Below are 24,133 nucleotides of genomic sequence, written 5' to 3' on the forward strand. Positions count from 1 at the left end.
TGGTGGGGGAGGGGTACAGGTGGGAGAGATGATGGTGCGGAGGGTGCAGGGGAGGCTTGGGGTGGGTAGGGGAAGAGGTGATAGGGAGGAGGACATGATGATGGGGGTTCAGTGGGGCTCAGGGTGGCAGGAGGTGATGATGAGGGGGGGCAGTGGGGCTCAGGGTGGGGGAAGATAGTGAGAAAGGTGTGGTGGGGCTCAGGGAGGAGGTGATGGTGAGGAGGGCACGGTGGGGATCAGGGTAGGGGGGAGGTGGTAAGGAAGGTGTGGTGGGGCTCAGGGAGGAGGTGATGGCAAGGGGGCGTGGTGGGGCTCACGGAGGAGGTGAGGGGGCATGGAAGGGCTCAGGGGGAAGGTGATGCTGAGGGTGACACGGTGTGGCTCAGGGTGGAAGGTGGTGATGAAGGTGTGGTGGGGCTCAGGGGGGAGGTGATGACAATGGGCGCACGGTGGGACTCAGGGTGGAGGGGAGGTGGTCAGGAAGGTGCGGTGGGGCTCGGGGGGGAGGTGATGATGAGGGGAGTGCGGTGGGACTCGGGGGGGGTGATGGTGAGGAAGGCACGGTGGGGATCAGGGTAGGGGGGAGGTGGTAAGGAAGGTGCGGTGGGACTTGGGGGGGAGGTGAGACTCAGGGGGGAGGTGATGGTGAAGGGTTGTGGTGGGGCTCACGGAGGAGGTGAGGGGGCATGGAGGGACTCAGGGGGAAGGTGATGGTGAGGGTGACGCGGTGGGGCTCAGGGTGGGAGGTGGTGATGAAGGTGCGGTGGGGCTCAGGGGGAGGATGACAATGGGGGCGCGGTGGGACTCAGGGTGGGGGGGAGGTGGTCAGGAAGGTGTGGTGGGGCTCAGGGGGGAGGTGATGACAATGGGCGCACGGTGGGACTCAGGGTGGGGGGGAGGTGGTCAGGAAGGTGCGGTGGGGCTTGGGGGGGGAGGTGATGACGAGGGGGGTGCGGTGGGGCTCAGGGGGAGGTGATGGTGAAGGGGCACGGTGGGGATCAGGGTAGGGGGGAGGTGGTAAGGGAAGGTGCGGTGGGGCTCACGGAGGAGGTGAGGGGGCATGGAGGGGCTCAGGGGGGAGGTGGTGAAGAAAGTGCGGTGGGACTCGGGTGGAGGTGATGGTGAAGGGGTGTGGTGGGGCTCACGGTGGGGGGAGGTGTTGAGGAAGGTGCGGTGGGGCTCGGGGAGGTGATGGTGAAGGGGTGTGGTGGGGCTCACGGTGGGGGGAGGTGTTGAGGAAGGTGCGGTGGGGCTCGGGGGGGAGGTGATGACGAGGGGGGTGCGGTGGGGCTCGGGGAGGTGATGGTGAAGGGGCACGGTGGGGCTCAGGGTGGCGGGTGATGGCGAGGAGGGGCGCGCTGGGGGGGAGGGCGCAGGGGAACTCGTGGGGGTGATGGCGAGGAGAGCGCGGGGAGGCGATGGTGGCTGGAGGGAGGTGAGTCGAGGGGGCGCTGACCTGTGCTGGGCAGGCCGTTGGGTGAAGCAGCAAGCGGCGCCTCCTGCGTTTCCAAGGCCGGAAACGTCCCGCCCCCCACCCCAGCCCAGCTCAGAGCCCCGCTGGCCCTGAGGCGTGAGGAGCCGCGGGAGCGCCCTTGGCAGGGGCAGCGCGAGGACAGGCCGATCCCTCGGCCAGCTGCAGCGCAGGAGCCGTGGGAGCGGGCGCGGGGCGGTGCTCTCCGGCCGCAGCTCCGACCCCGGGCAGGGGGGCGGCGCCCTCTCGCAGTTCCCCAGCCTGCAGGAGCGGGGAAATCTGCACCCCCTCCCGCTTCCCAGCCACAGCCCGCCCCAGAGAAACACCCCACTCTGTTCCCCTTCTCCCCTGCACCCCGCGCTGTCCCTGTCATCCCCAGTCTGTTCCCCTTCTCCCCTGCACCCCCCGCTGTCCCTGTCATCCCCAGTCTGTTCCCCTTCTCCCCTGCACCCCCCCGCTGTCCCTGTCATCCCCAGTCTGTTCCCCTTCTCCCCTGCACCCCCCCCGCTGTCCCTGTCATCCCCAGTCTGTTCCCCTTCTCCCCTGCACCCCCCCCGCTGTCCCTGCTATCCCCAGTCTGTTCCCCTTCTCCCCTGTACCCCGCGCTGTCCCTGACATCCCCAGTCTGTTCCCGTGAACCCCAGCTGTCCCTGCCACGCCCGTCTGTTCCCCTGCTCCTCTGCACCCCCCGCTGTCCCTGTCATCCCCCGTCTCTTCCCCTTCTCCCCTGTACGCCCGCTGTCCCTGACAGCCCACAGCCTGCTCTCCAGCTTCCCTACAGAGCGGTCATCCCACAGCGTGCACCTCTGCCGCCCTCTCCCGCCTTCCCGTCCAGCCAGCTGTTCCAGCTCATCCCGCCAGCCCTTTTCCTTCCCCTCCCATCCACAGAGACACCCGCACGCGGTCCCAGCAGCTCACCCTCGGGCCGACCTCCCTCTCCTTCCATCCATCCCCCCCTCCTTCCGCCTTTCCATCCCCTCCCCCGCCTGGGAAAAAGCTGGCAGCTCCCCCCGTTCCCTTCTTCAGTAGTCGCCAGGGCTCAGACTGTGCTCAGTGGCTGCTGCTCTCTCTGGTGCTGGCTGGCTGGAGGTGGCGATCTCTCTCTCACTAAATTGGGAACCAGCTGGCAAATACGGATTACTAACTAGATTAGAGTAGAGCACCTATTGCGTGTCCGCGTAGAAAGTTTTAGGAGCCGGGGATTTGGCCAGGTTTTCACCTTTTCTCTCGAATGCTAACAGGTATGAAACGGTCTTTCCAATGATGTTCCTATCTAGTGCCGTCTGAGCTAGGAAAAAACTCTCAGGGGACTGGTTGCTTTAAAAGCACACAGGCACGCTAAAATGCGGGCTGCACCTGAGACCTCTTACTTGTACCACAAAAATGCTGAACGGACTTTTTGGTTTAAGATCTGAGAGCTGGAGTTTACAGAATAGCTGCTTGGAGCCTCAGCTGGAAAAGGTAGATAAATCTATTAAGGTGACCGTGTTTACACTGGACCACAAATGTGGTCCTCTCTGTTACAGTAGCGTTTACAAATAGATACAACTGATGAGAGGTCAATAAATAAATTTTGGCCAGTTACAGAATTTTACACTAAAAGTAGCTTTTTCTGAATAGCCTGACCAGTCTGATGAAAATATTCTTGGCTAGTGAACGGAGACACTTTTTTTCCCTGGTACTTGTCAAGATTCTTGTTCCACATGGGTAGCTTAAAAATAGATAGAAAGAAAAGGCTTATTCTGGAAGTTTTCATACTTCTGCCCTTGTACAGTCCCAGTAGTGCTTATTGAGAGAGCCTTTTTTTGCGATTCCCCTCCACCCCATCCCGCTACATCTGCTCAGTTTCTGTGCTACAATTCCTCTCATGTTTTGAAATTGACACTAATTTTATCCAGATTGCTTGTGGCAGTGAGGCGGTACAAAAATCTCTGCTAAGCTTCTTATTTAATTTTCAGCCTCTGGAGTCTTTTTATAAAACGAGTTCATCTGCAAGAGAAATGGAAAAAGTAAAGGCAGCAGGTATTTAAATTTGAAAACTGATTATTTTGTTTTAGAAAGCTGGGATCTCTCTCTCTCTCTCCCCCTAAACACTAGGCTAAAACCGATTTTCTTTCTTTTAGACAGTTCCTTAAATGCGATCCTAGAGTTGTCTGTTGAGATATATATGCCCATAAAAGTGATTTTAAAAATGTTTGAGGTAACACTGCTTCTGTTCCTGATAATGCTGGAGTAAATTCCATCCACATATGTTTAATTCTTCTGTCTGTGCCCAAGACCCTGATATGCAGGCTCAGTGCATTATAGAGAGCATGTAGTAATTGTACACAAGAGGGTATTATTGTAGATAATTGTATAGTTACTAGACTTCAATCTTGTAAACAGACAAAGCTGATCAGTATCGATAAATAGGCAAGCTAGTTGCAGTGCAATCAAAGAACTTAACAGACTGCTGAGACTAGAACAGCTCATTCCTAGGAATGGGGGTGGACAAAATAAACTAATTGGAAGTGAAAGCAACTGCTAACCGCAACTTTAAAAGGGAGTTTCTTGGCCTCTACAACTCTCATTTCACTGGGAACGGAAAGATGCTTATTAATGACAGAGCGTTAATTTTAAGAGCTGTTCAAACCATCCTCCAAAACGAACAAAAGTTGCTTGACAAAGATGCTTTCGTTCTCTCATCCTTGAAAAGTAAGAGAAGAAAATAGTGGGCGTAGTACTGTCCGGAAAGAAATGGAATCTGTGCGGCAAGCTTTGGGAGATATACAAAGTTAAAATAACGTTTGTTAAAGTGGAAAATGGAGCCGTTTCTCTAGCTTGGTTTAGCACTCGTAGTTCACCACTAATTGTATGCATTTGTATCTCTCTGGAGAGATACATTCGGGACGGTGAGAGGGACACGTGGGGTTGGTGGAAGATATGTAAGAGCATTTCATTCTCTAGTGGAATAAATGTTATCACAAAACAACCATGCCTTAGTGTACTGGGAAAACTAACTCTGGATGAACTAGCGATAGTATTGGTCAGAAGTGAGGTGTGTTGTGAAAACACTTGCCAGAGCAGTGTCTTCAGGCAATCTTATAAACTGTCATTTTTCTCAAGACAGTTCATAAGGTAAATGTATCTTTTCCACCTGAAAGAGGCGTACGAGAGACTATTCGTACAATGAGCACGGCTTTTTCCAGAAAACTGAAAAACGACAGATGCCTACATCAGAGTTTACAGTTGTCCTCAACTAAAATTTAATTTAAAGTTCAGTCTAGGAATAAATTTCGGGTAAGTATCCTTAATAAAAGCTGTTTTATTATGCATTTTACACTCCATTGAAAGATAAAATATTTAGTGAGAGTGCGTTTAAAACGCAGATAAGAGACGATCTAATTCTGCCATCTAGTGGCCACACACACACACACACACACACTCACTCTCTCTCTCTCTCTCTCCCCGGTGGCACCTTAAAGACTGACAGATTTATTTGGGCATAAGCTCTTGTGGGTAAAAAAAAAAAAAGTGGCTTTTAAGCATAAAGCTTATGCCCAAATAAATGTTAGTCTTTAAGGTGTCACCAGACTCTTTGTTTTTGTGGATACAGACTTACACAGTTACCCCCAATACTTGAGAGATACAGACATACAAATTTAAGCAATAAGGAAAGTCAAAATTAAGGCTGAAACTACCATTAATTCATTTTTGCAGCTGCAATAAGTTTAGTTTGAGATTTCAGAACCCTGCCTTGTGCTTTTATACATATTTTGTAAAATTAGCTTCTATGCTTGTGCACCACACCCATACCTAAATTTACAATCTCACACTAGATCTGTTTTTTCTTAAATCATAATGGAAGGTCAGATATGTAAACTAGTGCACTCATCAAGCATATCAGCACAAGTTTAGGAGGAAGTGGCAGACAGAATTCAGGATGGAGATTTATTGTTACCTCTTAGCTCATTGCTAGAGTAACAGTTTCTTCTATGGAGTCTGGAGGAGCAGGTGTTGGTACTACTGAACATTTTCATGATTCATCTTGAGATTTTCACATGCTAGCCGTGGTTATATGTTGATAGTTGCCAAAACCAGTGAGTTTTCTTCCTGAACTGTTCATTTCAGTTTTTTCCCCTTGCAAAATTGGGTGGAAAAAGATGCACCTCTGTACAGGCTGAAGTAGCAATTCCTCACTTTGAGGTCTGAAAATTGCTTAACTATGTTTTTGAGATACTAGAGACCTAGTCCTTGTGCAAACCCTATCCAATGATAAGTACCTTTTCAACCACCCTAGGACACAGATTGTACTAAACAGACATTGGAGGGGAAAACCCTGCCAGAAACTTGAGCTTCATTTTTCTTCTCATCCATCCTATATTAGCAAGTGAATTACAACTGAGCATGAATTAGTGGGAAATTTGGGACAGATCCACAAATCTGTTTGTGGGTGTTTGAATTGTATGAAGTGGGAGAGACATTTATATTGGAGCTTGTTGTTGAAGGGGGAACTAGAGTAGAACCAGAGTGTAGAGTTTGGGAGAGTTTGCTATGCAGGATGGAGAAGTATTTGGGATGTTGGAAGTTTGAAGTGGAGAAAGTTGGAGGGGCTTGTAAGTGCCGCTGAAGGTGATCAAGCTGAGAGCCCGCATCACGCTGCTGGGGGGTTTGACAAAGGGAAGGAGAAGCTGGAATTTTTCAAAAGGGACCAAGTCTCCCCTCTCCCTTTCATATTGTTTCTTACCTTAAAGCAGCCTAGTGTTTAAGATCTCTCTGTTTACTAATTTTAAACATGTGTAGCAATAAAACATTGTCTAGAACACCTAGTTTGCTCTGATAGGGCAATTCTATGTTTGTAATGCTTTTTAGGTAAAGGCTTCTTCCAACTCTCAAAGTACATAATTTCCAACTCACAGCAAACAAAAAATGGTTAATTATAAATGACAAAATCCTTGACTTCTAATGTCTGCCCTTAGAGGGAATAAGCAATCTATTCTAGTCTTTCAAACAGGAGGAGGTTATGTGGTCTTTGTGGCTGTGTTAGAGATGATTACAGAGAGCTGCATCACCCCACCCATTTTATTGTAGGAAGCCTCTATATAGAGAAAAAAGTTAGTTATAGCTCCAGCTGGGACAACATCAACCATATTTCTGGAAAGACTTCAGCAGTGGTATGCCCAAGTCTCTCTGCATGAAACCAGCATTAGTGAACATTCCTAAACATTTATGACACTTAGCTGTAGGAAAACATCATGTATGTGGACTCTGAATTGTGAGCCAGGCATTAGGCTCAAAGAGGAGAGAAATTCTAGGAAGAATGGGTCTTGCATATTGACAGGTTTCACAAGTTTAACAAAACAGCAGGCTTTCTTAGCACCTCACTACTTGTTAAACAGGTATTTTAGGACATTAAAACAGTTTTTTCACATTAATATCAGTAATATTTATCCTTTCAGACATTTAAAGTGTTTTGTGTACTTTAAAGCAGAATCTGTCCTAATTTAAAGTTCATATTCTTATACTGTCATGTTAGTTGCCTTTATTGCCACAGTCCTGCCTTCATGCCCGCTTTAACTCCCTTTACCTCAGACTTAGTGGTCCACATCTAGAAGATCTGTAAGAAGAATAAATTTGTAAGTGGGCATAGGGTGACCAGACAGCAAATATGAAAAATTGGGATGGGGTGTGTGTCTGTGTGGGGAGAGGGGTGGGTGTATAGGAGCCTATATAAGAGACCCCAAAATTGGGACTGTCCCTATAAAATCGGGACAGCTGGTCATCCTAAGTGGGCATGAATTGAAGGGCAGGTCTGCACCGATGCAGCTGCACTACTGTAGTGCATCTTGTGAAGACACTCTATGCCAATGGAAGAGCGTTTCCCCATCGGCAGAATTACTCTACCTTCACAAGAGGCAGAAGCTATGTCAGCAGGAGAGCATCTCCCGCTGTCATAGCACTGGTGTGGACAGCGTTTAGGCCGCTGTAACTTGCAGTAGTATAGTTCCACCCTAAGTAAGTTAATTAGGAATCAAAGTTACTGTATCTCACAAGTTTAGGATCTTAGAAAATGTTGTTAATTACACAGACAAGAGACTCACCCCTGAATATGGTAGAAGTAATAAACTCCACTGCTGGACATGGTGCTCACAGTTGAATAAAGGATGGTGAGTGCTAATTGTTCTAGCTAAGATCTTAGTCTGATAACTGGTACAAGTTGTCCAAAAAACATAGGACACATTGGTTCATGGTGTGCATTTTAAAGCAAAGCTATCACTTCTTGAATTTTATTCACAAGGTACTGTTTTGTACCTTATCACTGTATCTAGCCTTATTCATTGTTTTATTACCTTTAATTTTCACTATAGCAAAGAATTAAGATTTTGCTAAACTATATTATATGTAATATAAAAGACATTTTATCCAGATTTAAACTGTACTTATGGTAAACCAAAGAGCATAACCATATACATGCTTAAATTGCTTAACTTAAGGTTTAATTTATAGACAGTGCCCTTTCTACAGGTGCTTGAGGTTTCACTATTACCCAACCTTACAAAGGGTACATGAAAAAGCTCAAATCTCCAGACGGCAACAGCCAATATCTGGTTAATATTTTAAGCATCAAGTCCATCTACAGAGTTAGAATAGACTTGCAATTAAGGTACTGAGCTGGGATTCAGAGGAGCTTAGTTCCACTTCTGGCTATGCTACAGACTTGCTGTGTGACCTTGGGCAAGTCACTTAGCCTTTCTGTACCTTAGTTCCCTATCTGTAAAACAAGAATAATGCTTAATTTGTGTTTGTCTACTTAAATGTAAGCTCTTGTGTATGAACAGCACCTGGTACAATGGGTCTCGCATCTTAGCTGGGGCCTCCAGGCATCACTGTAATATGTATGAACAGTTTTGTGAGCAATTTCAAAGGGAAATAGCTTTGGGGGCCCATCTAGCTCCTCCGCCACCTATGACTGTGTCCTCCCTACTCTATGAATTCCTGAAACCCCTCCCCCAAATTAGCCATCTTCTACTTTCTTGTGAGTCACCCTTTGTGTATGAAGCTCTGTGGCTCTTGGGTCCCTCAGACAGACTAGAAATTCAGGGGATGGAGCAGAAGCAAATCCTTCCAAGCAAGAGCACAAGCAGGCAATTTGAGGAATGAATGTGTCTCACTGTCCACAGGTACCAGAAACAGACAGAATTGAGGATGGACATCTGTCTTTCTGGTTGGATGCGTGGCATGGCCTAAGCAACCTATGCAGCCACAAACGCTGCCTACTGTTGGATGAGATACAATAAGAACATTTTCATTTGGAGAAAGTACTAATTTGAATCAAGCTATTTTACTTTTATACAGCCTTTTAACATAATATTTTGCACATGGTCTGCATTTATTGCATATTGTCAATTTTTGCAGTCATGATTGTTTTCAGCCACAAACACAAGAACAAAATTAGACTAGGGACTACATTACAAAGCCTGATGTTGATAGATTTGAAATGTATCAAATGCATTTATGATTGGTACGATGCCATGTAATTAAAGTAGAACATCAAGGAAATGGGGTTAGCTTCTTAAAATATTACTTGAGGGTTATGATTTATATCTAGTGTAATTTATTTAATGAATAACAGAAGTAGAATTATAAAGATCAAAATGTGGAGAAATGAATGAAGAGTCAATGAGTTCCTGTTTCTTTTGTAACCTGGATGCTAATATTCTACCCCACTGAATTTGATGGAAATATTGTACAGTGCTGTAGTCATACAATAGAATCAGATCAATTTTATTTTTAAATATCAATTTGATTCTCTATTCTCCCTTTTTCAGAGCAACACACATTAACACAATGGGGCATATCTTGTTGTTATTGATGCTTTCCATTCCCATATTATGTCTGACTGATGGAGCCGAAACAGAACAAGATTTCACCTGGCACTTGAAGAAGGTACCCCAGATTGTGAGTGAACGGACTTTCTTCCTTGACAGCCCTAAATTTGAGGCAAAAGCCAAATTAGAACTGAGTAACGTGTGTGGAATTGAATGCCAAAGGAGACTCCCAGTGCCAAGCTTGTCTGACCTGAAGGAGTTTCTGTCCTATGAGACTGTTTTTGAGAATGGCACACGGACCTTGACTCATGTGAATGTTCTAGGACTAGCAGTTGACGCAGCCAAGAACACCACCACCACAAGAACGTCCTCAAGAAGAAAGAGGCAGATATATGGCACAGACAGCAGATTCAGCATCTTTGACAAGCGGTTCATGACCAACTTCCCTTTTAGCACAGCTGTGAAGATTTCCACAGGCTGCAGTGGCATTCTTGTTTCTCCCAAGCACGTTCTAACAGCCGCTCACTGTATTCATAATGGCAAGGATTACATCAAGGGCAGCAAAAAGCTGAGGGTGGGATTGCTGAAGACGAGATCTAAAGGTGAGGGCAAGAAACGCAGAGGTCAAAGGGGTAAGAGAGAGGTTTCTGTGGCAAGACATCACAGTGAGCGTACCTCAGAACTGAAGCAGAGATCCAAAGGTCGTGGGAGAAAACAAAAGGCAACTGGGAGGAGTCAGAAAACCTCTGATAGTAAACCTTCCTTCCAGTGGACCAGAGTAAAGAGTACCCAGATCCCAAAAGGCTGGTTTGAAGGTGTAACTGGGGATGTTTCCCTGGATTATGATTATGCTGTTCTTGAGCTCAAGCGCCCTCACAAAAAGAAATATATGGAGCTGGGAATCAGCCCAACAATCAGAAAGATGCCTGGTAGCATGATCCACTTCTCAGGTTTTGATGATGATCGATCTGGGCAGTTGGTCTATCGATTTTGTAGTGTGTCTGATGAATCCAGTGATCTCTTTTACCAGTACTGTGATGCTGAGTCTGGGTCTATTGGCTCTGGAGTCTATCTTCGCCTTAAAGAGCCAAACAAGAAGAAATGGAAACGCAAGATCATTGCTATTTATTCAGGTCATCAGTGGATGGATGTCAATGGTGTGCAGCAAGATTATAATGTAGCAGTACGAATTACTCCTCTCAAGTATGCCCAGATTTGTTTCTGGATACATGGGAATGATGAGAATTGTACACAAGGCTGAAAAGCTGAAACTAGATCATCTAGCACCTAAAATATAATAAAGTAAAAACTTGCCCTAATAGTTATTGGAAGAGCATTGCCCCGTATCTGGAATTATTTGAACCTGAAGCCTGCAAATATTTTGATGTATGAGTATTGCTACTCTTAGAGGGTTAGAATTTTCAGATTAGTTTTTTAATTATATAATAATCAACATGACATGCACTTATAATCCAAAACTGTATTTATGTTTAAAATTCTGATAAATTTGAATTGTTCTCATTAGAAAAATTGTGACTTCACTTAACTTTTTAAAGAGAAGTATTGAAACTTTTCAAACTGATACTATTAAACAATATGTGGATTTTTAAAAAATATACATTTGTCTTGATTTTCTCAGGGTTCTGCTCCAACAAGCATCTTCTAGTATACAAGTTGCACATATCTTATATAATAGCACATTCAGAGTGATACAAATTGTGAAACATTGGGATAAGACCAAACTAATTAAGGTTAGTTTACTCTAAAGAGTATATGCACTCTGAGGGCATGTCTACCCTTACTGTGGATCGATACTGCAATGATTGATCCACTGGGGGTCGATTCAGTGGGTCTAGTGAAGGCCCGCTAAATCAGCCACAGATTGCTCTCCCATCGATGATGGTACTCCACCGGAACAAGAAACACAAGGTAAGTGGATGGGAGAAACTCTTCACATAGCTGGAGTTGCATGACTTAACCCCGTAGTGTAGACCTGCCCTGAGAGGCGACTATCTAGTTCATACTTGCTAGCTTGGAAAAAATTTTTTTGCATACCTTGCAAACTCTTCCATGGAAATTGTAAATTGCTGTAGCTGATGAGTCCTAAAAACAATGAATTTCATTTAATTGCATGCTAAAGTAGCAAAGAATCTAATGAATGTAGCAATTCTGTTTGGAATAAGGAAGAACCATATTAGTTTAATTTAATGCCCTTAGTCTAGTTTGAGAAGGTATGCAAAGCTGGGGAATCTTAAACATGTGCATTTTAATATTTGGAGATAAGTAGGTTTAATGTATAACAAAATATTCAACCTTTCTGCCAAGTGAAGTATTCTGTAGTTGTCTGTGTCAGGAACTGGCTATTTGTCAACAGTTTTAAAGCTTCAAAAAAAGATGTGTGCTAAACATTAACAGCTTTTGTAATTCCTTTTATAAGAACTCAGCTGTTATAGATAGACTGTAGCCTATCAGACTGGGAATTGGAAAGCAATGTTCTTTTTCATACAATTCTAAAAGCTGGATAGTTCTAATCCCCTCATATTCAGACCTCATCAACATGAGTTACTGGGAGAGAAAATAATCCTCCCATGCTAAATCATGTTATGCCACCTAATGAAATGGTAGGTGAGCTATCCTGTAAATGCAATAGATATCTTAGGTAGCAATAATGCTAATCAGGCTCATTTCTGCTACTGAATCACACAATACATACAGAGGGTACAATATTTCTATGAAGTGAGCCTGATTGTTTAACATTTGTATACAAGTATCACTATTTTTTTTCAGTTGTGCTCGATTGCTTCACATATAATCTAATCTTGTGCATTTCAGAGTCTTAGTTTAACAAGCAAAACTGTCAGGATGCTAATTTAATCTAATAATGTAAAATTTAAATGCATATTTCAGGCTATATGCATTTGCTTATTACTGTTAGTTATTTAGTATTTCAGTATTTAATTTGCTGCGATGATTAGCTTGCATTAACCAAAATTCTTTTCTTTACCAGTCTAGAAGAAAATAAACAAGATATTTTTTCTTGCTCTATCTTTTAAATTACATGTAATGCTGCACGTTTATACTTGATATGTTTTGATGAAGTAGGTTTTTTAAAATCGTTTTGTATACAAGTGAAAACACAAAATCTGGTACTTTTCATTTGCAGGTGACTTTGCTATTGTATTTCCAAAGCATGAACATTTGAGGTTTATTAGATTATAGCATAGATAGGGAGAGGTTGCAAGTGCTTTGAATAAATAGGATTAAAATTCAAAATGATCTGGACAAACTGGAGAAATGGTCTGAAGTAAATAGGATGAAATTCAATAAGGACAAACACAAAGTACTCCGTTTAGGAAGGAACAATCAATCAGTTGCATGCGTACAAAATGGGAAATGACTGTTTAAGGCTATGTCTTCACTACCTGCCGTATCGGCGTGTAGCAATCGATTTCTCCGGGATCAATATATCACGTCTCATCTAGACGCGATATATCGATCCCCGAACATGCTCCTGTCAACTCTGGAACTCCACCAACGCGAACAGCAGTAGCGGAATTGACAGGGGGCCCCACGGATGTTGATCCCGCGCCGTGAGGATGGTAAGTAATTCGATCTAAGATACTTCAACTTCAGCTACACTAGTCACGTAGCTGAAGTCGCGTATCTTAGATCAATCCCCTCCCCTTGTGTAGACCAGCCCTAAGAAGGAGTACAGCGGAAAGAGATCTCTGGATTATAGTGGATCACAAACTAAAGGTATAACACTGTGCAAAAAAAAAAAGCAAACAGCATTCTGGGATGTATCAGCAGGAGTGTTGTAAGCAAGACAAGATAAGTAATTCTTCCACTCTACTTCGCACTGATGTGGCCTCAACTGGAGTATCGTGTCCAGTTCTGGGTGCCATGTTTCAGGAAAGATATGGACAAACTGGAGAAAGTCCAGAGGAGAACAACAAATGATTAAATATCTAGAAAACATGACCTATGAGGGAAGATTGAAAAAAACTGGGTTTGTTTAGTCTGGAGAAAAGAAAAATGAGGCAAGACATAACAGTTTTCAAGTACATAAAAGATTGTTACAAAGAGAAGGATGAAAAATTGTTTTCATTAACTTTTGAGGAAGCAAAGGGCTTAAATTGTAGCAAGGAAGGTTAGGTTGGACATTAGGAAAAGCTTCCTAACTGTCTTGATAGTTAAGCACTAGAACAAATAGCCTAGGAAGGTTATTGAATATCTATCACTGGAGATTTTTAAGAACAGGTTAGATGCTTGTCAGGAATGGTCTGATTATTACTTAGTCCTGCCTTGAGTGCAGAGGACTGGATTAGATGACCTGTTGAGGTCTCTTCCATTCCTACATTTCTATGATTCCATATACAGTACCATTGCATATCAATAGGTAAAAATAGATGCTCACAGGAAAATATGGAAATTCATCAAAACCATCTTAATATGTTCACTTTTTGGCTTGGTGTAAGCAGGTATAATTTCACTGAAGTCAGAGTTAAATTAAATGTAGAGTTGAATGTAGTCCATGATATTCCATGGCACTCAAGTCAAAAAGTAAAAGACAAGATAGATGATGTATCCCAATACCATAAAATATTCAAAATGATCACTGCATGTAAGAGGATGAAGTGATTTACCTAAGCTGTGTTGTTGCTCACTTCTGGCATTTCTTAAATATTTCACAAGTCAATTGATTTTTCACACACTGATGTGCACAATCCCAAAAGGTCAATGCAGTGTCCACAGCAACTGCCACTCTCTGATGGCAAATGAAATAAGTAGTCCTTATAATAATTTAAAAATTCTTAAATCAAAATTGATGCCTGGTAATATATAGTCCCAAATTCAGATAGGCTCTAAGTGGGTGCAACAGATCTGAATTTGACTTTGACCATATCCCTCAAGACTAAAACTGGGGAAGAGCTCTTGCCATAATTCTCCACTAGTTTTTCTCCCTCTGAAGAATTTGAATATTTGCAGCTTATATTTACCCAATACTAACAAACACTCTTCCTTAAGGGGTTTTCTGATCTGCCATATTGGACCCATTTCTTAATATTGTACCTGGCTTTACAAAGAGCTATTCTCAGACTTTTTTTGGCAAGAGATTACTGGCAAAGATGAACCAATAACTTCTTGATATAAAAAAAGATAAGCCTTGTCAGCAAACCATCTAACAAACTAATACCTCAATTCTGCAAAAATTCCTGCATTTGCTTAACATTATGCTCCATGAGAAGTCCCAGGGATAACTAAGTATGTGAAGTACAGCACATGCAAAGTCTTTTTAGGATTGGGGTCCAAGTCTATACTAGCTTAGTAAAAAGAAAAATCAAGTTAGCAAAATTATTAGGTATATCACTGTAAAAGTATATGGTGCTTTAAAACACACACACAGACACACACAATCATTGACCCAAGGAGTTTATAAACTAAGGTTTACATTTTGCACTGATTTATATCCCATGAATGGGGTATAAATCAAAAAAAAAATAGCCCTAGGTCAGAAATTTATTATACAGAAAAAAAAATTCATGTGCAAGAAAGAATGAAGACGTTGGGGAGACAATAAGGCTTTTTTTCTTACTGTTTTTGATGTTGAGAAATCAATATTCAACATTTTATGGAGGCACATATATACAACATTATAACAGGAAGAGAGAGAGTTTGGTTTTACAGAGGATTTGAGGGAGGAGTTGGAAGACACTTGATGCACGGGGATTAGATATTTTTTCCAAGAAAAGGGTGGCATGAAAGGCAATGAATGAAATGGTTAGAGAATATGAAGAGAAGCATAAGAGCAAGAGGCCTGTGGAATGCAGGTGAAAGAGAGATTATGATCTATTACATAAAATTCTGTATAACCACAAACAACCTTAGTTTTACTATTAAATGATTTAGTCTGTCCCTACCAAGCAAGTGCAGGTGTTTCCAAATTCTGGAAGTGAGCAAGGGAACACTATGTTTACACTACGGCAGCTTGGCAGGTAGTGATCGATCTATCGAGGATCGATGTATCATGTCTCAGCTAGACAAGATAAACTGATCCCCGAACACACTCCCTGTCGAGACTGGAACTCCACCAGGGTGAGAGGCAGAAGCGGAGTCGACGGGGGAGTGGCGGTTGTCGATACCGTGCCACCAGGACGTGAAGTAAGTCAATCTAAATCTATCTAAGATATGTCGACTTCAGCTACGCTATTCTCGTAGCTGAAGTTGTGTATCTTAGATCGATTTCCTCCCCCTCAGTGTAGACCAGGCCTTAGAGACACTCTAGACACCAATGTCCAGACTTCACTCGTGAGCAGTCTCACTGAAGTCAACAGGACTACTCACGTAAGACTACTCATGTGTAAGTATTATGTGGTCAGGTGCCATAGTAAGCAACAGGTCCAAGCTCTAGTTGAAAATTTGAGGAATAAGAACCCTTCAGTCAATGTTGGATCCTAGAGAGTGCAATAAATGTCTCTGGTTTGGTAGTAGCTCAACATGATGATGTTGGGGTTCCCAGCAAGACCTGGTCCTTATCAAAGAAAGAACCTTAAGTTTTAAAATGTCTTTGCCATTTATTGCCTCAATCACAGCCAATAACATTTTTCAAATACTTTTGATTTTTCTAAGGCATATTGGCTGAAGTGTAATTGTGTACTTTAATGTAAAAATACAGCATATCACTGATTTAATGTCTATTAAAAGCATTTTTATCCAGAAATGACAGGATTGAAAGCTATCTGAAACAATTAAATTTAAAGGCTGTTGCTCAAGTAAAAGCTTTATATTGCTCAATAAGCTCTAAGGATGTGGAAGAAAAATCTGTGCACACTCAGTTATTTTTATTTTCCACAACTGTGTTCTCCCAATGTAAATTATGTTCAATTAGAAATAAAAAGAATCACTAACCTTGGGCTGTATCTTTTCATCCTTTGTCTTCTGCAAAATGCAAACTTGATTGACAAGTCATTTAAATTTTCTAAAGAATGGGGGCAAGTATCCCTAGACAAACTGTAGTGCATACATATAGATAGATATCTATCTATCTGTTGGTGAGAGAGACAAACTTTTGAGCTTAAAGAGCTTCTTCAGGTCTGAGAAATATACTCAGAATGTCATAGCTGCATGCTTGCAGGTACCCAGATTCCTCCAAGCCCAGCACTTTTCTTAGTATGCCTAACAAGGAACTTCTGCTCTGCTAGGACATTCAGTAAGGTAAAGGTTGATAAACAACAAAAATACACAGTATATAATTTAACTGAAGATGATATGATTCTCCCTTTCTTTGACTGTTACCTTACATTCTTTAGCCTTTCCTTAAAACAATTAACTTATCAAGTAACTTTTTTGACTGGACAATGTGTTTGGAAATGTTTTGTTATGGAAATACAACAGATGATCTAATAAGTCTCTTCCATCTCTTATATAGATGGTGACAAAAAAAATCAAATGGGAACATTTATCATTCAGTGTGGGATTTACTATGTAGTATGAGGAGAAAGTGCTCTCACTCATCAAAATTGTTATTTCAGCAGATATGTATACGGTAAGACCAAAAAAATTTGGTCTTTTTAGTTGATTAAATTATGAAAGATCTTTTGAAAAACATATCTATATAGACTGTGTCGAGTTTTTGTCCATGTTTGATTTTATTCTATTCTATATGGATTCTTGTACCACCCTTATCATTGAAAAAAACCAGAAGTACTTGTGGCACCTTAGACTAACAAATTTATTTGAGCATAAGCTTTCGTGGGCTAGAACCCACTTCAGATGCATGTAGTGGAAAATACATTGAGTATCTGAGCACCTTCCGTAGTGCAGTAAACTACATGGCTAAAATCTGTCACATGCAGTTTGTTCTTTCTCCCCTCTTCTCCCCCAGAGAGTTGATGTGTGGTGCTATCAAAGTTTTTATTGCAACAAGTTTGGGACAATTCTAATATTTATGAATGGTGGATAATATGGAGATACTCCCAGAAACATAGTACGCCACTTAACACACATTTTGTTTATGCCATCTGTTTAGCCTATTTTTTTTTTAGTTTTCGTATATTTTCTCTCCATAGTATATTAGTTTCTATGAAAACAAAGTTGGCATAGGCAAGGGTGGAGCTTATATTAAGTCATTTGAGATACAGTGGCCTGAAATTTAGGCTGTTTTTAAAAATATTGGAGTTCTATTAGGACTATGAGCAAATGTCACAAATACGGAGTCAAATTCTCATCTCATTTACAAGGGTGAAACTGAGAATAATTTGTCCCACTACATACATTCACATTTATGTTATAAGGGACCAGGCATTTGAGGCATATACCTGCAGATAGGTTTTTAAAAAACTAAAAATTAAAAGGAAAAAATCTTTAGAATATCAATAGTCAATAGAAAAAGAGGCAGTTAAAAAAACATTCAACATTAAGGGACCTGTTTTGCAATCATTGCTTAGGTAAAACTCCCAAGGCCTATCTAAAGGGCCACCACAAAGCCATATGTGGCGCTTAGGCCTTATGATGGTGCTCTGTCCATGGGCGAATTTAACCCTCAATGATTAAATGAATGTATTCCCTAAGTGAACTAAAAGGAGACCCCCAATATAAATGATATGAAAGACCCTATCTTGTAAAGTTCTGGGCACCCTGAACAACTTGGGAATTTGGCGGAAGTTGAGGGTAATCAGTTCACAACATCAACAGGAAATAGGGATTCAAGGGTTGCAAAATAGCACTGATAAGCCACTTTTACATTTTTCACAGGCTATAAAAGTTTTCAGTTTCTTACCATTTAATTTTATAAATTTATCTTAACAGCCTCAGATGTTTACTATAGAATGACAACTTAAAAAAAAATGCTTTGAGTGGAATAACAGTATTGCTAGACATTTTAAAAAGATAGTTACTTGCTTTGTACCAATAAAATAAGAGTGTAAAAGTAAAAATGTTAACTTTTTGTAATTATGCAGCCAATGGTGCTATAATATGCCTGCATGTGCCTTTTTATTGTAATTATCATAACTTTTTAAGCAGCTTTTAAGAAAAACTCCAGTTTTAGTTTTGCTAGCTAAATACCTCAAGTTGTTGTTCTTGTAACTTGTATCCCTACATATTAGACTCTGTGGGTGACAGTTTAACTACATTTTATGTCAAATGCTACTGTCTGTAGCTAATGGGTTTATTTTATTTAAATCTTTCCTCCACCAGTTGTTTGTTAGAGAAAAATGCATTTCCAAGCCCTTATGCCAGATGACCTCTAGAGCTAAGTAGCTGGCAACCCAAATATTCTTCAAAAATAATAATGTCTAAAATGTTTGAGCTGTATAATATACCTTTTAAGATACCATTGGACAGTGTTCTACAAACTCTCACAGTAAATGTGGCACACTGATTTGCAGTGTTTGTTACTTTATCAGAAGCAACCACAAATAAAAAAAACATAGCTCAAATACAGCCTTCATCTAATGACTGGTAAACATTTGTGATATTAGGCCTTGAAAATGCATTCAGTTATTCTGCCAAAACAGACCACAGCGCTTGGGTCTGCAAATCCTTTCATTGTAGTAATGTATTATAACATTTATACACAGCAATATTGTTTCATTATGGTGAAGAATTTATACCAGAACATTAACTTAAAAAATCAATATGCTTTTGGATGAAATTAAAAAAATTAAGTTTTACTGTATACTGTTCTCTCCTCTGTTTATAAATATTTGAAGTGTATGTTTGGATGCTGTAGTATTTATGACTATTCTGCACAATGATGATTTAAGTTCACTGTGATGATGTATGTTTTCACTATGCCAATATATTTTTTCTGAGTTAATTTGCTTTTTACGTAAACTATATTAATGCTGTAGTCAAGTGTGCAGTTCTTAATTTTTCATACTAAACTAATTAACTGCATCAAAGTGGCAATGAGTAAACAAAATACTGTGTATCCAAGTATAGACAGAACAATCCTATTACGTTATGAAATCTTATTAGTTTAGTAATTTAATTCAGAAGATGAGGCCCAGAAATAGTTGATACTGTTACATAAAGCATAGCTAGAAGTATTACTCTGGAGACAGGGCCGGCTCCACGGGTTTTGCCGCCCCAAGCAGCCAAAAAAAAAGGTTGCGATCTGCGGCAATTCAGCAGGAGGTCCTTCACTCTGAGCAGGAGCAAGGGATCCTTCCCCGAATTGCTGCCGAATCCCTGGACATGCCGCCCTTCTCCCGAGTGACCTCCCCAAGCACCTGCTTGCTAAGCTGGTGCCTGGAGCCAGCCCTGTCTGGAGACATCCTAGACTAAGAGCTGTGATCTCCTTATTTCTTATTCAGATACTAGTTATGCTGCCCCATGTTTGCTTCCCAGGCAGTGAGTAACAAAATTTAACTGTTGAAAATGGGTAGTTCCCTCCTCCTTCCTGCTCTCTGCCAGCGTTTTAATTTTGGCACTAGGAAATAGGGGTTCAAGGGTTGCAAAATAGCACTGATAAGCCACTTTTACATAGGTAAAGAATATCAATTAAAGAAGTCTCCAAAGACCTTAAAATGCCAGAAGGGGATGGACTACAAACAAGCCAAGGCAATTTGTTTTTCTGGAGTCTTTTAATCTTTGCGATAATTCTGTGGAAAGCCCTTGCCAAGATATATAATGGAGTCTAATCCACACCTGGAGGAGGGTTTAGGTGTGAAGAGGGTGTTTAAGGAACAAGTAGATTAGCTTCATCAATGTGTAGAAACCATTACAGTAGACTTCTGTAAAGAGCATTTGGATTAAAGCCATGGAGGTTTACAGCAGGTATCCTCATTCACACTGACAGCAAGGGAACGATTTGCCCTCTCCTCCTTTTAGTTGAATAGGTTGCTATTGGTGAGGTCATTATGGACAGCTTTTTATTGTGACTTGTTTAAATTATAGGTATTTATTATACTTTATTGGCTGTAAAATTATAGTAATAAAGCTACAATATTTGGCCCCTTACATTGGTGGTGATGTTATTAATGAACGTTATGGCCAGATTCACTGAAAAAAGATGGTTGGATGACTCAAGTGACTGGATTTTTCACTGCCAGGTCACTGGTTCATTTCCAGACCAATTAGTAATAACCACAACTACTTTGACAGCTATGCAGTAATCTATGTAAAATTAGTTTGATTTCAGTCAGTTCATAGTAGGCAGTTTCCACAGACAAAAATGAATGATAGCTGGCATTAATTGACTTATTACTTTAAATTGCAGGAGATGTAGCCCTGAGGCAGCAGAGGTAACTTTCACATTGATCCTTGAGCTACTAGTGTTTATTTTGAAAAATTTATGAATGACTACCCTGAATCTTTAACAGGAGATGTTTGGCTGGCATGGCCAAGCGAATGGAACAGTGCTTTATGGCAGGGGAGGGAAGAGATGAAAACTGCTGCAAAAGGGGCAGTGTGATCACTGACTCATCCCCTGGGAATGTAGGGTTTGAAAAGGGGCAGCACGGTGCCTCAAGCTTTCCTTTTTACACAGACCAATGCTTGATCAGACTTGCTTCAGCGAAGGGTCTGGCAGGGAGCTGCGAGTCTCTCCCAGTGTGGACAAGGCAAGGAGGTATGAACAGAGAGGTGGCCAAATTCCTTGGGACCACAGGAGGGGCAGTAATGTCACATCCTGGCATAGTATATGGGGCAGCAGACTTGTTTCGGGAGGATGGGGTTCACCTGTCCGACTTAGGTGCTGTCATGTTTTTAACTGATATAAAAGACAACATTAGGAGATGTCTGTGAACCAGACTGAGTGTGAGGAGGAGGAAGCCAAGCTAATTGCTGATGCCTCCTTGTAGCGGACATCCAGTGCAGGTACTCCACAGAAAAAGTATACAGTGACCAGATAAATGACTTGGAAAATAACTTAGAGATGTTCATTAAAGGAACAAATGGGGGGTGGTTGGGAACTCCTATGATTTGGTACAGCAGGGAGCCAACCCTGCATTCTTATAGCCCACCTTTACTCTCCTATGAGGGGGTGGTGAATGGTAAGGTCCCAGCAGGTCTGGTTCAAGGAAGTTTCACGCCCTAGGTGAAACTTCCACCTTGCGCCCCCCCCGCCTCCAGCCCTACAGCAGCTCCCCACCCCTGCCCTGAGGCTCCCTCCCCCCAACCATGCACCACCTCCCCACCCCAGCTCACCTCTGCTCTGCGTCCTCCCCCAGCATGCTGCCCCGCTGTAGTTCTCCACCCAGGCTTGCGGCACCAAACAGCTGATTGGTGCCACAAGCCTGGAGGCAGAAGAAGTGGAGCAGCAACCACGCGCTCGGGGAGGAACCGCTGTAAACAAAAAAAATTGGAGGGCACCGCTTTTTGGCACCCCCAAATCTTGGCGCCCTAGACAACCGCCCAGTTCGCCTTAATGGTAGTACCGGCCCTGGGTCCCAGCCATGGATTTGCTGGAGGGACCAGGAAGGAAGAAGTGAGGGGAGCTGGTAAAAGCCCCCCCAGATAATTATTGAATAAACATGGGGTTACCTGCACTGTACAGTGTTATCTGCTGGGTAGTCCCAGACATCTAATAATAAAGTTACAACCTGATTAAACCCATGTCAAATGTCTCCTGTCCTTCTTTCGGCATAGCTGGACAATCTACCATACATACACAAGCAGGAGAAAGATCCTTAAACAACAATTGCTTAGATAGAAAGCTCTTTGGGGATTGCACCATATCCACCTCTGGCACTACTGCAATATAAATATTAAAGAAACACCTGTTTTAATTTGCAACTCACACTTCCCCTTTTCTGCCATTATTTGTAATAATGGCATCATATTTGACCATTTGCTAAACTCCATCTATATACCTCTATGGCCACCATTAACATAGTATCTGAGCATCTCCCATATTTCTTTTCGTAAGTCTGCAGACAAAGGTGTCATTAACTCTGCAATATTGCCTATGTACCTAAGTGCCTTGACTCCACTGTTTTGGCATTCTTTTTCTATTCTGTAATTTCTGATCACCTTGACTATTGCAACTATTTTTATAGCCCCCAAAAGTCTTAACGCTCCAGGCTCCAGTAGCCTAAATACAGAAAGTCATTGCCTAGGTTCTCACATCCCCCATAATAATTGCCAAACATGTACATCAGTCACAGAAGCAAACAATTCAACTAATATCTTATTCAGTCCAAGATTGAGTTCAAAACTGACTTTCCTGTTTTTAAAACCTTCTATAAAGAGTGCTATAGCTTCTCCTGCTGATGAGTCTCTCTGTATACCCATCCCCACTTTTAACAGCTCACTTAGCCAAGGTCTCATGTCTCACTGTGCAATCTCACCAATGATGGTTCAATTACCTCTTCCACTGAAGATTTTACCAGATGGAATAATTTTACTCTCTCTCTCCACCAACTCATCTATTTTTAATTTCCTATTTGAAAACATGTTCTCTCACTTCCCTGTATCTCTTGGTTTCTTTCTTCTGCTAATTTCACTTTTAAATTGTAATTTTAAAAAACACTACATCAAGTATTTTGGAATAGTTAGTACAGTACAAAAGATGCTGTAGAAAATATAAAATAAAGTATACTAGTATCAATTTTCTATAATTACTACTTCCATAACATTATAGCTCATGTGAAAATAGGTTTTACTATCATGTTCTATTTTATATTATCTAGCATCTCAAATTAAATAAATAATGCATAAACAATTCTGCTAGACAGAGGAATTTGGTTTCACTTCTGGAAGAGACACTTTAAACACCATTAATTACTAAAAACAAAGAGCCAAAGGGAAAAGAACACCCAGTAAAATAATATTTGTATTTCTAAAACAATTATGTACTTTTAATAAGCTGGGGAATGCCTTTTAATAAGCTGGGGAATGATTTCACAAGCTGAGTGAATGTAAGCATGATCCTACGCAGAAGATCAATCATATGATATCTGCTACAAAATTTAAGGCAGCAGCTGTTTAGCAGAGCTCCTCTAGCTACAGTCCACCTTGACAATTCATTAGAAGTTGCTCTTTCTTCAAACCGCAACCAAAGCACAAATCTTGTTGTGAGAAGTTACTCCAGTGCAGGGCCCTTTGGCCAGCCTCTATGTAACTGGGTTGTACACTGATAAGTTCTGCATGATCTTAGGAGAAAATGAATCCTCCTGCACTTCTCCACCCACTTAGGTTGCCACCTGTTCCGGTTTTCCTGGGATGATTCCTTTTTTTGAAGTAGCTGTCCCAGGAAATCTCTAACGGTGCTCAGTACACAATGCAAGCTGTACAGTATTAGAGGCTCAGGATTCATTTTTTCCCATGTCCTACCCATAAAACTGTCTGCACCAGGGCAGCCAGTCAGCTGTTTAGAACGGTGGACTTTTTCTAATCCTAATATATATATATATATATATATATATATATATATATATATATATATATATATATATATATATATATATATATATATATATATATATATAAGGTGTAGTGCACACCACATTATACATAGCACATGGGCAGTTATGTTAACCAAATTATATTATGTCTTCCCACAATGCTGTTGTCAGGGTTCCTTCCTCACTCTGAACTCTGGGGTACAGATGTGGGGACTGTCATAAACAGATAGCTAAGGGTTAATGTCTCTTTCACCTGAAGCACCTGACCAGAGGACCAATCAGGAAACCGGATTTTTTCAACTTTGGGTGGAGGGAATTTTGTGTCTGAGGTAGTTGTTTTCTGTCTGCCTGCTTTCTCTGAGCTTTGGAAAAGTAGTTTCTGCTTTCTAATCTTCTGTTTCTAAGTGTAAGGACAAAGAGATCAGATAGCAAGTTATATGGTTTCTTTTCTTTGGTATTTGCATGAATATAAGTGCTGGAGTGCTTTGATTTGTATTCTTTTT

The 24,133-nt window shown here is 41.7% G+C and overlaps 1 protein-coding gene across 3 annotated transcripts; it reads left to right on the plus strand.

The window, feature by feature from the left end:
* Positions 1-2,515: 2,515 nt before the first annotated feature.
* On the plus strand, positions 2,516-10,772 carry PRSS35 (serine protease 35). 3 transcript variants are annotated; one of them, XM_030554213.1, is made up of 3 exons: positions 2,516-2,712; positions 3,430-3,493; positions 9,280-10,772. In XM_030554213.1, exon 3 carries the CDS (start codon positions 9,299-9,301, stop codon positions 10,538-10,540), a length of 1,242 nt encoding a protein of 413 aa, XP_030410073.1. In that variant the 5' UTR covers positions 2,516-2,712; positions 3,430-3,493; positions 9,280-9,298; the 3' UTR covers positions 10,541-10,772. The 3 variants fall into 3 exon arrangements, with proteins under 3 accessions (XP_030410073.1, XP_030410072.1, XP_030410074.1); XM_030554212.1 differs by lacking the exon at positions 3,430-3,493; XM_030554214.1 differs by lacking the exons at positions 2,516-2,712; positions 3,430-3,493 and adding an exon at positions 2,733-2,932.
* Positions 10,773-24,133: the final 13,361 nt, after the last annotated feature.

This window comes from Gopherus evgoodei, chromosome 3 (assembly GCF_007399415.2).
Source record: "Gopherus evgoodei ecotype Sinaloan lineage chromosome 3, rGopEvg1_v1.p, whole genome shotgun sequence".
In the NCBI taxonomy this organism is placed as follows: Eukaryota; Metazoa; Chordata; order Testudines; family Testudinidae; genus Gopherus; species Gopherus evgoodei.